The sequence below is a fragment of the Hyperoodon ampullatus genome (genome assembly GCF_949752795.1).
Source record: "Hyperoodon ampullatus genome assembly, chromosome: 3".
In the NCBI taxonomy this organism is placed as follows: domain Eukaryota; kingdom Metazoa; phylum Chordata; class Mammalia; order Artiodactyla; family Ziphiidae; genus Hyperoodon; species Hyperoodon ampullatus.
In genome coordinates this window covers 34,746,564-34,763,588 of record NC_136916.1, presented here as the reverse complement: position 1 = coordinate 34,763,588, position 17,025 = coordinate 34,746,564, and the positions used below count along the sequence as shown (strand labels likewise).

At 38.5% G+C, this 17,025-nt stretch overlaps 1 protein-coding gene across 2 annotated transcripts in view; it reads left to right on the top strand.

Moving 5' to 3' along the window:
* EFL1 (elongation factor like GTPase 1) overlaps positions 1–17,025 on the top strand; it is a gene marked incomplete at its 5' end in the record, with an annotated part of 127,099 nt that overhangs the window by 87,768 nt on the left and 22,306 nt on the right. For both annotated transcript variants that reach the window (XM_079701277.1, XM_079701276.1), the window contains 2 exons: positions 6,429–6,560; positions 11,985–12,132. In XM_079701277.1, coding sequence (XP_079557403.1) covers positions 6,429–6,560; positions 11,985–12,132 — 280 coding nt within the window. The remainder of the gene's footprint in view (positions 1–6,428; positions 6,561–11,984; positions 12,133–17,025) is intronic.

Here is a 17,025-nt window from a genome sequence, read left to right as displayed (position 1 = left end):
TAGTTTTCCTGTTATGACATTTATCACATTATATTGTAATTGCCTGGTTATCTGCCTTTGTCCCCCTCCAGATTTTAAGCTCTGAGGACAGGAACTGTGCTCAGGTTCACTTGTTCATTGAAGAAACTTTATGAAAGTGCCTAGTTGTGCCCCTGCCCTTAAAACTAAATTCTTAGAAAACTAACAAAAAGTTGAATAAATATCAGTTCTTTGAGTGCACTGAAGTTTGTAAGCTCTGAAGTTTAGACACCAAATAGAAAAAGCTCAAAAATGTACTAAAGAGAAAAAATAGAAGCAAAATCAAAAGGGAAACTATAGTCTGGAGAAAAAAAATATAATAAGAGTTAAAATGTTTATTACATGGAGAACTAATAAAAACGATAGGAAAAACTTATGAACCTAAAAGAAGGGTAGAAAAATGCTTAGTTTTCCAAGTTAGAAATCTGGATTTCATCCTCGTTTCTTCCTGTCCCTTCTTTCCAGCTCCTACGTAACCACCAAGACTGATAGCGTACCTCATTTCTCTCTAATTCGTCTGCTTGTTTCCATATCCACACCCTTCAGAGTAAAGTCTAAGCTTAGCTTGATATCCACACCCCTTGATAATCTCTCTGTTTTCCTTCACCCTCCTGTTTTGCCAGCTCCTTGGTGTATTCTGTGCATAAGGTATTCTGAACTACTTTGGGTTCCCACAACAGTCCAGCACTTTGTATATGTTGTATCCCTGGCCTGGTATTCCCTTCCCCACAGTCCTTCACATCTATTTCTGTTCTGATAGAAAACATTGTTTTCAAATATTTTAATTAATTAATGTGCTTCATCCTTTCTCCTGGGCTAGCATTAGTAGATCCTTTATCATGGTATAACACACCAAGAGTCAGTCAGAAGTAACTGCCCTTTTACTCACTCTGAGTGAATATTAGGCACCATGCAGGAACTCTGCATTGCCTCTAGGTCCAAGGTGAAATTTCTTCCACTATTTTAATCCTAGACCCTTCCAACTGTGTTAATTCTCTTGGTGATAGCCAGCTCTACTGCATCATCTGTTCCGCAGGAATGGTGGTCTGGCATAAATGGAAGTGGTCTTGATGCATAAATTGAGACTCCACAGTGACACCTAATTATAGCTCCCTTACCTGGTTCTGGACCCTGAGGGCCACGTTTCCACCTGTTCTGGAATATAGACGAAGATAGCAAGTCTAGATGGCTCTTTAAAAAAAAAAAAAAAAAAAGGTTTTGATTCTTAAGGTGTTATATTTTCCATTTACCGTAGTCTCTCTTCTGAGAAAAGGACCTCAGATCTTGATGTAGCTGTTAGCTGGTTATGAGCTCCATCTGTCCCTACGAGAAGGAAAAAAATCCTGACATGGTGATGTCATTGTTGCAAGAGTTTTCCCCGGGGCCTCCTATAACACCAAGAAGGTAAAGGGCAGTGGATTTAAGGAACTTGTTTAGCATCATGGACAGACTGGACCAGTCCTCTGAAAACCTCAGCAACACTGGTCTGCGTTGGAGATGCTCGGCAGGCAGGCTTGGGAAAGGCCCATTTTATATTTATTGTACCTACCTGCCTGCTCCGTCCATGACAAGAGTTATAAAGTGCATGGATCCCCTGATATCCTGTGTCGTTGACCCAAAGAGAGCAGAATCTGAGTTTCCAGAAAGGTGCAGAATAAGGGCGTAAAATTAGAGTCAGAGGATATGGGCTTCTTTGGTATTCAAAGACAGAAGGACCTAGAGCAAAAGGTAGTCTTCTGAAACCAAAGGTTTTCTAGGTTCTCACCAACTACTCTGGAAACCTGTACTTTAAAAAAAAAAAAAAGGTTTTGTTTTGTTTTGTTTTCATAGTTGTCTGAATCCTCATATCTCTTCTAAAGTAGTGTTTATTGCTCTCATAGGCCTGAGGCTCTGTAGACATCCATGATACATAACTTGCATTTACTATGAAGATTTAAAGGAATCCATTAGCTCAGTCTTATTAAACAGTTTAAGAGGAACGGGTTGATGGTTCTGGGTGTAGTAATGTTAAAGTTGTCTTGAAATAAAACTTTGGCAATTAGGAGACCATATTCTAGCTAGAGCAGTAACATGTTTTCCCACAACGTTTTTTTTAATTCCAGTATTATTTTTATACCAGCAATGAAAGAGCAGTTTACGAATTGAAACTTTCCTGAAGATAGTAATGCTCTTCTCTCTCCAGGCAGCTAACAGTCTCCTCCCCAGGAAGCAGTGTTAGAATTCAGTAATGATTTCACCATCTTACTGCTGCCAGTGTGCCCTCATCCTAGATTGATTCAACTGGTGCAGCAGGGGGTTGTTAAAGAAAAAAAGTTGTCGACAGAAGACCAATCCATCTCTCAGGGCCCACACAGTATTTTCAGTCTCATATCATAAAAGATGTGCTCCTTAACGTTGCTTGTTTCTGGAATACTTAAAAAAAATTTTTTTTAATTTATATATAATTTTTTAAAGTTACTTCCCATTTACAGTTATTACAAAATATTGGTTATATTCCCCCTGTTGTACAATAAATCCTTGAGCCTATCTTATATCCAATAGTTTTGTACCTTCCACTCCCCCATGTCTGTATTGCCCTTCCCCCTCCCCATTGGTAACCACTAGTTTGTTCTCCATATCTGGGAGTCTGCTTCTTTTTTGTTATATTCGCCAGTTTGTTGTATTTTTGAGATCCCACAAATAAGTGATATCATACAGTATTTGTCTTTCTCTGTCTGACTTATTTCAGTTAGCATGATGCCCTCCAAGTCCATCCATGTTGCTGCAGATGGCAAAATTTCATTCTTCTTTATGACTTAGTAGTATTCTATTATATATATATATATATATATATATATATATATATATACACACACACCACATCTTTATCCATTCATTTGTTGTTGGGCACTTAGGTTGCTTCCATATCTTGGCTGTTGTAAATAATGCTGCTATGAACATTGGGGTTTATGTATATATACCCAAGAGTGCAGTTGCTGGGTCATATCAGTCACATATGCAAATGATGCGAATGATATGACCATAAGGGGTTAATATCCAACATATATAAACAGCTAATACAGCTCAACATCAAAAAAACAAAACAACCTGATTTAAAAATGGGCAGAATATCTGAATAGATATTTTTCCAAAGGGGAAATGCTAATGGCCAACAGGCACATGAAAAGATGCTCAACATCCCTAATCATTAGGGAAATGCAAATCAAAACCACAATGAGATATTACCTCACACCTATCAGAATGGCCATCATCAAAAAGAACACAGATAACAAATGTTGGTGAAGATGTGGAGAAAAGGGAATCCTTCTACACTGTTGGTGTGAATGTAAATTGGTACAGCTACTGTGGACAACAGTATGGCAGTTTCTCAGAAAAAAACTAAAAATGGAATACTTTGTAAAAGGAAACATTAGAGAGAGCCTGGAAAAAATTTTGGTCTGGCATTGTTTGCAAAATGCTGATTTTTGATTAAGAAAAGTTTGAAGGGTATGGTACGCATCCTGGTGAGGGCCTGTGTACCCAGTGGAAGAACTCAGTATTTACTCAGGTGTCACGCCAGCCTGTAAGCTAGAGTTCACTCACTCAAAATGTCTAATACTCCTTGCTATATAGAGAAGAATCAGGACCAGAGAGGACTTGGATTGTTCATCTTCAGTCAGACAAAAGTTACTGGCGTTTGTATAAAAACAAGCTAGAATTCTTGGTGTTTAGTAAATTCCTTTTGCTCCATATTCATCAGCCTGTTTTTTCTCTATCTTTTATTTAAGTCATACGCCTTTTTAAAAAACATACATGGAAAAAGCTTTGAACCCTCTTTAATCCTTGAAACAAATTCATGCCATGCTAATTTTGCATATTTTTTTTCTGACCTATCACTTTTCCCATCCCAAAACTTCTAAAATGATTCCCTGAAGGGAACACATTGTGCAGCTCCAATCCCAGTTGAAAAGTGCTTTAGCACGTGAACTTTATGTGAAGGAATTATACCTCCTTGATTGATATAATTGTGATGTAAACAACTGAAGTGAAAATCATGTGATTTAAATAGAAACAAAATGACAGAATTATATGGAGATTATAACAGTGTAAATTATGTGTGCCAGTAGAGGAGGGAATAAAAAAGGAAATACATCAAATGAATATAGTGACAGTATTCAAATGGTGTGGTTATGGGTTTACAGTGATCTGTTTTGTTTTGTTTCATTTTTTTTTTCAAAATTGTACCTGATGGCATTATTTTTAAAACGGAAAGTTTGTTTTAAAGTGTTTTTTGTATAAATATCAAGTTGTACACTTAATAATTATCTGATAGTACATCAAGAAATTCTCAAAGTGATTTTTAAATCATTTTATTGTGATTCAGCCAAATAACTCTAATGGTTCCTTTCTTAGATTTTTAAATTATATTAAAAAATTTGTTAAAATAGTGGCATATTACGGATAGTGACTTTTTTACTATCTTTGGAGCATAACTTTTTCCATAAAGTCTTAATCTTGACTAGGAATACTGTGGTATTGACTTCTTTTGTTTCAGTTTTTTCATGTTTTTTAATCTGTTCACAAATCTGGGCATATCTAAATAGCAAGAATAGATTTGGTGATTTGAACAGCAAAATGTAAACCAGAAGTTTAAAGAGACAGTGTTCAAAATATACTGACCTTCTGCAGCCTGCATCCCTGGTGATACAGAGAAGAGACCAGCATTTATCTTTTCATTGAAACCATGTGCTGTGTGTGCAGGAAGGAAATGCATGCTAGTCAGAGGTCAGAAGCAGGATGGATGAGGTTTGAAAGAGAATATTTACTGTGGGGTTTTCCTAAACCCCTAGCCTCATGGGAGATGTTGTTATTTCTAGGAGACTTGGTGGAAACTTGGGCAGACCCAGATGTGTTACATCATGGTACATGGAGGACATTATCAAGAAGCTATGGCCAGGTATAGGTCTTTCTGTGTGCTAGGCTAAGAAGGACAGCAATGAGTTTAGACCTTGACCAAATAAATAAACCAGAGGCACTGGGAATGAATTTAGCTCCTTGGAAACTTTAGTCTGAAGAGGATCCCCTGCACACGAAAGGTCTAGAAATCATGTCATGAGCTAAACAGTTAAAGGAGCTAATGAGGTTTAGTGTGAGGCAGGAAAAGAGTAAAAGGATCTGACAGATGCCTTTGAAATCCAAAGGGTAGCTGGTAAAAGTTGAAGCACGTTTTCTGAGGACCTTTGGAGAACTGAACTAAGAACAATGTGTAGAGATGGGGGAAACACGTTTCAGCCTAATGTAAGGAAGGTGTTCTTACAGTTGGAGCGATCCCTTAATGTGGTGGGATGGTGAATTCTGGAGGCATTCAGAAGGGGCGGTGGGAGGAGGCTTTTCACAGTGTGTAGTCAGATTCAGTTCCCTCCACCAGGCTGCATGGTCGATTGTATGGCACCCCGGCGCCCTGTACCTATACATCCATTTGTCAGCTGAAGGTACAAAGCTGTTTTCTTTGTTTCCTTTTCATAGTTGTTGCTAAGCTCGAGATGCAAAAGCAGACTGCTGATTAAATATCCCTGCCCCTTTCTCCTATGTCACCTCCCCCTAAAACAGGTAGCCTCCCCTTCCACGCCCTCTTCAATTCTTAATTCTTTAACCTCAAAGCACAAAAATCGCCCTTGTGTTTCTTAATTTGTTCTAAAATGTTGTCTGCTCTTACTTTGGATGTGAGGTTCAATATGACCCCTTCATCTCACTTTTTTGGGGCATTCTCTCTGCTCCTATCTGCTCAAAGACAAATATGTATGCTTTAGAGCCTTATGCAACTATCAGCCAGGAGCCTGAAGTGGAGAGTGGGCAAGAGAGGGAGGTGGGGGAATAACTGATATTCTCCTCTCTAAATCCCCTTTACCCACAAGCAAGTAGATTTGGCAAAAGAGATTATTTCAGTAGAGACTCATCTTCATCAAATTAATGCATTTTATTTTATTTGTTTGTTTGTTTTTTGTTTTGTGGTACGCGGGCCTCTCACTGCTGTGGCCTCTCCCGTTGCGGAGAACAGGCTCCGGACGCGCAGGCTCAGCGGCCATGGCTCACGGGCCCAGCCGCTCCGCGGCATGTGGGATCCTCCTGGACCGGGGCACGAACCCGTGTCCCCTGCATCGGCAGGCGGACTCTCAACCACTGCGCCACTAGGGAAGCCCAAATTAATGTATTTTAAAAACTAAGAGTTACAATTTAAAAAGTAATTAGTATTTTCAGACATATGCTTCTGGACATGATCATTTCTGTGGTCAAAGTAGGTATGTTTTAGCCCAATTTGTTTAGTGTTTTTTCTCTGTGACATATATACTGGGTTGATGTTGTTATTTTTCTAACATAAATTCAGAATTTATCATCTTTTATTGACTCCATGGATCTTTTCCTCCCTGCAGGAATAGGAGGCCTTCAAGACTTTGTGCTGAAATCAGCAACACTGTGTACCTTGCCATCCTGCCCGCCATTTATACCACTCAACTTTGAAGCCACCCCTATTGTGAGGGTTGCTGTTGAACCGAAACACCCAAGTAAGATCACCTTGTTTTTAAAAGCGTGTGATGTTCATTACATTTTAAAAATACTTGCATTTAATGCTTGGTTCCTCATGATTTGTTTCAGTAGTAGACTATGAATTTTCATGAAGGTATATAATAGGAGTAACCTGCCCAGCCATGAGGCCATACAGACCACCAACATTTTGAGGGGAATCTAACCTCTGTCTTAGGAACTGGGAGTCTTTAGGCACCTTCGCCCTCCAGGGAGACTGTATTCTTCTTTATGGCAGAAACAGGGTCATCTCTGCATCCCCCAGAACCCTGGCACAGGGTGGTGTCTCAGCAAAGTTCATGTTTTATGTGAATGGTTCTTAGAATCTTATCCCAAACTCCTTGGTTCAAAATTCATATCCTCTTCCCTCTAGGTTTGCTAGATTATCTGGACACTGAGCATTTCCTCTTTGTTTAGAAAGCACTTCCTGCTTCTTTCTGTCTGGCTGTGTGACACCTACATATGCCAGTCCCTATAATAACTAATTCTTAAGTCTTTGGTTTATACCATTTGCCTGGCCAATCTTCATTGATTCTTATATTTTACTTCCCATGATTTTCACTAACCCCCCTAGTCCCTGTGACTTTGCTGTTCCCAGTGCTTAGTGGTAGTCAGTGAAGAATCTCCAGACTGCTTTAAGGAAACCAGAGAACAAATGTGTAAAATGGCAGTTTTCTGTTGAGGTATATAATGGCCTCGTTGCCCCTGCATCTGTATATCCCTCCTCTCCCCAGAGCTGGGACCTTCTGAAAGCTTGTCTCTGCCTCAGTTCCTAAGACATATTCTAGCCATTGAGGATCCCTGGGACCCTTGAGCAGACATGTATTTGGAGGACTGCATCTTTGGCCTTTGGGCTCAGTCTTAGTAAATAGCTATCTGCCTTGGGCCTCAGACAGCCATGCTTTCTGGGCTGTCATTGTGGACTGACAGTGCCTTTGGTTGTTGCATGGATTTACCCCATTCTGTGTAATGCCTGCTTCCTCTTTGTGGGTTTTTCCAGATCCCGGCCCCTCATGGTTTGTTCTTTTATTCTACTTGCTAACTGCCTCCAGCCCTAAGAAGCACATACAATATAAGAAAGCTCAGTTTTATTTAAGTTGTAACATTTGAGTCTGGCAACCATTATTTATTCTTAGGTGTTTCTAGTATTTATTTAAATCTTATTTCTTACTTTTAAAACAGGGATTAAAGAAATTTAAGCTATAATGTTTTAAGAGAAATGTATAATTTTCTGGAGTCTGTGTGATAGCTATGTGCTACTCTGTGCTACTATCCAAGCCGAGTAAAAGCCCAGTCCTAAAGGGCCACCTTCTGTACAGCTTTGGCTACATGAGATGAGAGATCCTAGTACCTAGCTTACTTCCTGTCCCATAGCAGACTCAGTAAGATTAATTTCTTTCTCATAAACAAGGTAATCTAATAAACAGAATTACTTAACATTGTCCATCTGAGTGCCAAAATTTATTTCCTCATATGTGTTGCATTAGATTTTTCTGAACTTTGTAAAAAATAAACTAAAATGATAGAAGGGGCACCCAGTTTTCTTCATAATTTTAAAAGGAGCATTGCTACTTTTCCCAATCAAGTATATTGTTCTTGCTGGATTTGCCATGCGTATTCTTGATTATGTTATTGAAGTGTACCCCATTCTATATTTCCATGTCTGAAGTTTATACCCATTGTTCTGTCTTCTTGTTACTACAATGTCAACATCTTATTTTACATTTAGAATGTCTGGGAATACTTCTCATGATGCTAGTCTCATTCCTCTGAGCCCTCAGAGGATATTGTCTCTTTACTCTTTGCCCTAGTTCTTATGCCCATCCTTACTTTGGGGCAATAGCCCCTCTCTTTACGGATTACATGTCTAATGACTATTGGGATGTCCCACCCTCCTATACCTCAACTTCCTGGTAGTACTGCCCCTGAGAAGCACTGGGCAGTTGCATTGTTTATTTCTGAATAGAACATGTGTCCCCAGGCCCTCTTGTCTTTTTCATGCTGACAAACTGGGTTAACTAATCTAGAAGACAGCCTTTTTACTCTTCTTTTGGTGTGAAGGCATTCCGAGCATTTGTTCTTCCACTTTTCCTTCTCTGACTTCCTAAGCTGAGGTCCAGATGTCATGGTGGCTGCCACTCTGCTCCGTGCCCACGGGGTCTACTCAAAATCCAACACCCAAACACAGAGAACTCCACATGCCCAAAGCCATTATTATTTTCAGCGTCATCATTGATCCTTACTGTGTGCTACATTCTAAGGATATGACATTATCTCATTTAATCTTCTCAACAGCCGTGTGCTATTTTTTATCCTCATCTTCACATGAGGTAAACTGAAGCTTAGAGAAGATAGTTAACTTGCCCATGGCCTTACAGTTAGCAGTTAGTAAGTGGTTGAGTCAGGATTCAGACTCCTGCCTCTGGATCTTTATTTTTAGGAATCCAAGAAATTCTGTTTACCTGAGAGCAGAGTTACTGGTTTCCAGAATTTTTTCATCCTTTATCCATATCAGTTAAAAGAAAAGAGCCCTCTATACATATGTTTATATAGATACATGAACTTTTGTGCTGATGTTTTATGTACATTATGAAATACACACAAACATAGAAATTGCTTTAAAAATTGAGATGAAAATGAAATAACTGTCTTTAAAATATTCTTATTTGTATTTGATGGAGACATGCACTGTATATATAAATAGGTGAATATGTATTATTTATTTATGATTGTGGTTTATAGTTGCATTAGTTATGTAATACTGCCTAACATATGACTCCAAAATTTGGTGACTTAAAAGAACAGTAATCACTTATTATTTTTCACAGTTCCTTTGGTCAGGAGTTTTGGAAGGGTTCAGTTTGGGGATGTCTCATGCAGCTGTAGTCATATATCACAGCAGGCTGCAGCCGTCTGAAGGTTTAACTGGACTTCCACGGTGGTTCACTCACAGGTGCTCATAAGTTGGTGCTTGCTGGGGACCTCTCCTCATGGCTGCTTGATTTTCCTAGAGCACCGTATGGTTACTGGCTTTAGCCAGTAGTCCAAGACACTAAAACAGAAGCTGCAGTACCTTTTGTTAGCTAGCCTTAGGAATCACATATCACTTCTGCAGTATTCTATTGGTCAGACAGGCCAAATTTCTTTTGAAAAAGCTTCTTCTTTGCTTATTGTTACACTGTCACCTTTGCCTTGAAGTGACAGATTTAAGTGTGTGTGTGAATGTGAGTGGGTTTTTTGTTTTTGTTTTCTTAAGAATTTGTGGACTTCCCCGGTGGCGCAGTGGTTAAGAATCCGCCTGCCAGTGCAGGCGACACGGGTTCAAGCCCTGGTTCGGGAAGATCCCACATGCCACGGAGCAACTAAGCCCATGCGCCACAACTACTGAGCCTGCGCTCCAGAGCCCGCAAGCCACAGCTACTGAGCCTGTGCTCTAGAGCCCGCGAGCCACAACTACTGAAGCCTGCGTGCCTAGAGCCCATGCTCCGCCACAAGAGAAGCCACCGCAATGAGAAGCCTGCGCACTGCAACAAAGAGTAGCCCCCGCTCGCCGCAACTAGAGAAAGCCCACACACAGCAGCGAAGACCCAATGCAGCCAAAAATAAACAAATAAATTTATAAGGAAAAATTTTAAAAAGAATTTATTAGGTCCTCATACTGGTAACATTGTTTTGTACTTTGTAATTTGGTGATGGAGAGCTGACAAAAGCTTTGTCATTTTTTTTAAAATTATTCCCTTGGGTTTGTGTGATATGTATTATTAGTGGCCTTCATGCAAGAATCTTTTTAAGCCATATTTCAAATTCTGTGAAGGTTAACTTAACACTAGATAATATCTGTCCACTGAATTAGGCAAAGGAAAACTACAAATGCTGAAAAGGAAAACATGAGGGTACATCCGTCACCCCCACATACAGTGAAATCCCACTCCCTGTCTTCCGTCAGCATTTTATGCATCCCATATGTGGCTCATGACCATGACCTGTGAGGGTGCCGACACCCATTATGGAGTGTGGCGCTATGGCTGTCTGCCTGCAGCCTTCAAAACCAGTGTGTCTGTGACCTTGAGCACAGGTTCCTTAAACTTCTCTGTGCCTGTTTGCTCATCTATAAAATGAGAACAGTAATCATCACTGCCTCATAGTTAATGGGTTCATATATGTAAAGTGCTTATCTGGCACACTTAGCACTATAAAGTGTTAGTTATCATTAAGAAAAGCTTATTTAAAGAATAAATAGATAATGGGGAAACAAATAGATATGGAATAGATATGGGTAGTCAACTTGGGTAGAATATATTGAAAAACCACTGATTGCAGCAAGCTCCTGTGGTTTGGTTTGTTTGGCATGTTGAAAACCAAGCATTGAGGAATTAACTGGGTCCTTCCTTCAGACGTAGAAGTGAAACAAGACTGTGTAAAAATGCCTTCAAAACCAAGGTCTCTGCTAAAGTAGTAACAAGAGAATACCTGTGACCTGCCTTGAGTGAATAGTGGCCACCACGCATATGAAAGGTGTGAAAAAGCAGCGGAACTCAAGATGTGGCTCCAAATCCCTACCTGTACCCCAGGAACTGTAGGGAACAAGCAATTAGATACTGAAAGCACCAGCAGAGTGGCATGCAGAAGGTACCCATAGCTCACGGGATAAAGTGGCTGCTTAGTGTATCCCACCTCTCACCCAAAGGGCAGCTTTATTCTAAAATCCACAGTTGTGTCAAGCAGTTTCATAAATAATTATTATTATTATTTTTTTGCGGTACGTGGGCCTCTCACTGTTGTGGCCTCTCCCGTTGCGGAGCACAGGCTCCGGACGCGCAGGCTCAGCGGCCATGGCTCACGGGCCCAGCCGCTCCGCGGCATGTGGGATCTTCCTGGACCGGGGCATGAACCCGTGTCCCCTGGGTTGGCAGGCGGACTCTCAACCACTGCGCCACCAGGGAAGCCCAATAATTATTTCAAATACGAGCTTCTGGTACAGTTTCTTGAATTGAGTATCATATTGAATGCTTCCTTTGCTTATTTGTTGCTTTTATAGTTTTATAGGTACTGTTTGGGAAGAGTTCTGTTACATTTCTAGGTATATATACATGTGTAATACATTTAGGTGGATTTACAAGTATAACGATGGTAGTTTATATTTGCTGAGTGTTTGAAGAAGTGGCATAGATCAGATTTGGGAGTCTCTGATATGTTTGTGACACGTGTCTCGTGAGCTATCTGTACAGGTAAATTACTAGAGGGTAGTTTTCTTCACATTGCTGTATTATTTGGAAGAACAATAAACCATTATTTTAAGAGTTTATTTCATTATACTTTTCCCTTCAGTTTTCTCACAGATGTTATCTTTAGATTATATTAGTCCTTATCTTGTATTTGATCAGTATTTCATTTTGTTAACCTAGATGAAATGCCTCAGCTCGTCAGAGGAATGAAACTGTTAAACCAAGCTGATCCCTGTGTCCAGATTTTAATTCAGGAAACGGGAGAGCACGTTTTAGTCACAGCAGGGGAAGTCCACCTTCAGCGATGCCTGGATGACTTAAAAGAAAGGTTAGGTGATAACAGAGATGAAGAAATGATAGCCCCCAAATCGGTGGGATGCTTTAGCATTTCCTAAACCCATTGAACTTACACTGTGGTTTGTCTTTGGAGAAAAATTAAGTGCCCTCAACTTAAACATGAACTGTTGTTGTGTTACTGGATCATAGATTTAATTTTTAATAACTGACAAATAGTATTCACTGCTATACTTGGATGATTTTGCATTTTTAGTTTGAGTCATAAAATATTTTCATATATATGTATTTTACTTTAAGCATATACACACACAGCATATCAGGGCAGCAAAACAAAATCGTATTTTGTAAGCATAGGCTGCAATTAGGATAGACTTCCTTTCCTTATTGATGTGGTCTCTACAGTGTAAACCTTTGGTAAATCTTTATATTTCTCTATCATGGTGATACATAAGTGTCATAAAATAGGCATCCCAAATAACTTTTTGTAAATTACATTTTTCCTCTTTATTCCAAAGGTAATATATGTTTATTGTAGCAATTAGGGAAATACAGAAGAATAAAAAGAGTCATTCAGTTACCATACAGAGATAACTATGACCATTACATTTGGGTCCATAAATCCCTAGTCTGTTCTAGGTGTATTCAAATACCTACAGATATCTATACATAGCTCTGATTATTTGGTTAAGATAAACTTCTGGAAGTATAATTGCTGATTCAAAAGGTGGCATATTATATTGCTGGCATATTTTTTAAGCTTATGATCCATATTATCCTTAAGAAAGGCTGTTCCAGTTTACACTGAAACTAACAAGATGTATTTGAAAGTGTCTCTTTTCCCAAACTTTTGCCAGCCCTGTATATCATAATTTTTAAAAATTTAACCAACCTGAAGACGAATAAAAGGTGTTCATTGTTACTATACACTTTCTGTACTTAGTAATGATACTGAAACTTTTTTTTAATTAATTTATTTATTTTTGGCTGTGTTGGGTCTTTGTTGCCGCGCGCAGGCTTTCTCTAGTCGCGGCAAGCGGGGGCTACTCTTCATTGCGGTGCACAGGCTTCTCATTGCAGTGGCTTCTCTTCTTGTGGAGCACGGGCTCTAGGTGCGTGGACTTCAGTAGTTGCGGCACGCAGGCTCATTAGTTGTGGCTCACGGGCTCTAGAGCACAGGCTCAGTAGTTGTGGCGCACGGGCTTAGTTGCTCCGCGGCATGTGGGATCTTCCCGGACCAGGGCTCAAACCCGTGTCCCCTGCATTGGCAGGCGGATTCTTAACCACTGCACCACCAGGGAAGTCCCTGAAACATGTTTTAATATGTTTATTGGCCATTTGTTTTTCTTTGATGAATCACCCTGTAATGGCCTTCCTTCCTTTTATTTTTCAATTTTCTGGGACTTTAATAACCATAATAATAATTATAGCTAAAATAATAATTATAAATAATCAACATGATTACATACTAAATACTACATGTTAGTCACTGTGTTGAACTCTGTGTGTCTCATTTAATCCTTAAAACAACCTAGTAAAATTGGTGGTGGTGGTAGTAGTAGTAGTAGTAATAGTTGTTGTTGTAGTGCAGTACTACTTTACTACTAATAATAATAATACAGTAGAATAAGAAGAGCTGCTCTTGCAGCACCATCCATTTGGGTTTCTTTAAATGTTTTTATAGCCATAATTAGTACAAAATTGGAAGGTAGGTTTTTCCATCTCTTTCATGTTGTCACCATTTTCTTAGAATTTCTGAAGGTATAATTATAATGTTGATTAGAGAATAATCCTAATTGGATAAATCATAAGGCATAATGTATTTTAAAATAGTAACTTAATTCTCAGAGGGTTTTTTTCTTAATAGTATTGAAATGTTAAGTTATTTTTTGGAGTTTTTGAATTAACTTATTTTCTCTCTTTTCACACTCTTTGCTACCAAATTAAAACCCAATGTTAAATAACCTTACATTTCTCAGGCCATTAACTCCTCTTTAAAAATAATGCTTTATGGTACTTAGAATTATATTTCAAGTAAAATTCCCCCTTTAAATCTAAAACTGATTTTAGTTGAATTACTTATTTGTGGTTGAAATTTTTTAAAGTGACAGCATCAAATGGTGGCAAAGATGTAGAGCAAAGATGTAGGAATTCACCTACACAACTAGTGGGAGTGTGAGTTGGTACAACTACTTTGGTATGTAGTTTGGGCATTATCTACTAAGGTAGGAGATAGTTATTTCCTACGGCTTGGCAAATCTATTCCCATTTCTATTCTATATATACTTAACACAAAGCTGGACAAATGTGCATCAATAATATTCATAGCAACAAAAATTTTAATAGCCAAAAACTGGAAAAACCTCAAAATAAAATGCATAAACAAATAAATTACGGTAAATCCATACCATGGAATTTTATAGAATAATCTCAGTGAACAAGCTAACTATGCAAACATGGATGAATTTCACAACATAATATTGAGCAAGAGAAGACAATTGAAGAAAAAAATGTTTGATTCTATTCATATAAAGTCCAAAAAGCAGGCCAAACTGAACTATATACAGTATGGGGGTTTTATGTTTAGGTGATAAAAAAATAATTTAAAATGGATTACAATGAAAATCAAGATAGCAGTTACCTTCATGGGGTTGGGAGAATGCATAACGGGGCCTTCTGAGGGCTAGTAATGTTCTGTTTCTTAACTTGAGTAGTGGTTTATTTACATGGTGTTCATGTTGTGATAAGTCATAGATCCAGTAGAGTTTTGTTTTGTGTACTGTTCTATATGACTGTTAAATTTTACAATTATATACTTAGAATAAGAACATATATATAATGCTAGAGGGTTTTTTTTACCTCTCATAGGACAGAGCCTATGCCTTCTAATATATAAGCTTTTTTGACTTTGATACACATGTGCAGGAATGCGTTATGTACATTTGTGGGAGACAAGGAGGCTCCTGTGATCTCTAGGCCAGAGAAACTGTCAGAGCTCTTATCCTACACCTCTCAAGGTAGTCATGATCAGATATGGCAGGAAGCCACAGGAAATTGCTGATGTAGTCGGAGTCTACTGCACTTCTTTTGAAGTAATCACAGGCTCTGCACTGCCAAGATTTAAAGAAACTTTAGCCCTGAGGCACTTTGTAGGTGTGAAAACCAAACGCACACGTCCCCTTCCATGGTGTGGAGTGATTTTAATTAATCTTATAAGTGACGACTATGGAAGAATTCTTGGGAACCTTAGAAACTGGAAGGACTAATATGACTTTTAGTAGCCCTTTTGACCCTATGGTAAATAGGACCTTATGGTAAGTAGGAGGAAAATAAGACAGTGTCATAGTACTCAACTCTCATAGTTTCAAAGCTGTGCAGTTGGTTTTCTTGAATGTTCTAAGTATGTTGAACATATTTTCTCTAAATAAAGATAACTAAAAAAATATTTTCCTGTTTCTAAGATTTCTAAGTGCTTTTCTTTTTTAAAAAACCAGGATTGGGTATTAAATTTTATTGAATGCCAATTTAGCATTTTTAAAGATGGTTACATAGATTACTTTATTAGACACTTTTTTTTTTCTTTCGGTACGCGGGCCTCTCACTGTTGTGGCCTCTCCCGCCGTGGAGCACAGGCTCCGGACGCGCAGGCTCAGCGGCCATGGCTCACGGGCCCAACCGCTCCGCGGCATGTGGGATCCTCCCGGACTGGGGCATGAACCCACGTCCCCTGCATCGGCAGGCGGACTCTCAACCACTGCACCACCGGGAAGCCCTATTAGACACTTTTAATGTGATATTTTAACAGATGTCCTAATACAAATCAAGTTTTAGAACCTACAATAAAAACTACTTAGTGTTGCAGTGAATTATTCCTTTAATATGCTGTTTAATTGGATTTTTCATTATAGCATAATGGCTAAGAGCGTAGATTCTGAGGTCAGACCTCGATTTGAAACCCAGCTTACTAGCTCTGTGACTTTGGAGAAGTTATTTGACCTTTCTTATTTGATTTTCTCCTCTACAAAATGAGGATAATAATATACCTACTAAAGAAATCACATGTAAACCACTTAACACAGTGCCTCATACATAATAAGTGATCAGTAAAAAAAACCCAAAACACACACATATATATCCATTTTTGTCATTGTTATTTTATCTTAGATTTTATATCTCAGTTCTTGGGTAAGCTTGAGCTACAGTTTTGTGTATGTCTGCTGTCTTTGTCAGGTTCAAGTATCAGAGTAATTTTAAATGAATACAGTGTCAGGTAGACATCCATCTTGTGTATTCTGCAACAATGTATATAGCATTGGAATAAACTAATCCTTGAAAGTAAACAAACTCACTGGCAAAACCAAAACCTTTCTTGGAAGTGACTTTTATTTTTAGAAAATTTTAATTTTCTTCCATACATTATGATCTATTCAGGTTCTGTATTCTAAAATCAGTTTTGGTAACATTTTTAGAAAACCGTCCATTCATTGAGTTTTCAATTTTATCACAAAGTATGAAATCAGATAAACCAAATTCCTGCCCTAAACTCACAAAATATAGAAAGCAAAAGCAAGTCTAGAATCAAAAGTAAGCATTTCAAAACCTTTTACTTTTAGTATTTAATTTCCTTACTGAATAACATTTCCCAGGGAAAAAGCATTGTTCCAAAATCCAAAAATTTCTTATATATGTATACATACACACTCATTTATGTATGTGTGCATACATATATATGTACATTTATACATATGTCCATCCACCTTGCCCATAGTAGACCAGACCAAACCTTTAGTATTACCTGGGAATGAGGTAAACAGAAAATAAGAGAAAAAGAAAGATTGCGTGGTTTCATTGTCATCAGAATCAGACCATACCAGTTTCCAGAATCTGCCCTCTGTGAACTTGTAACTCATCTGGAAGAAAGTGCAGC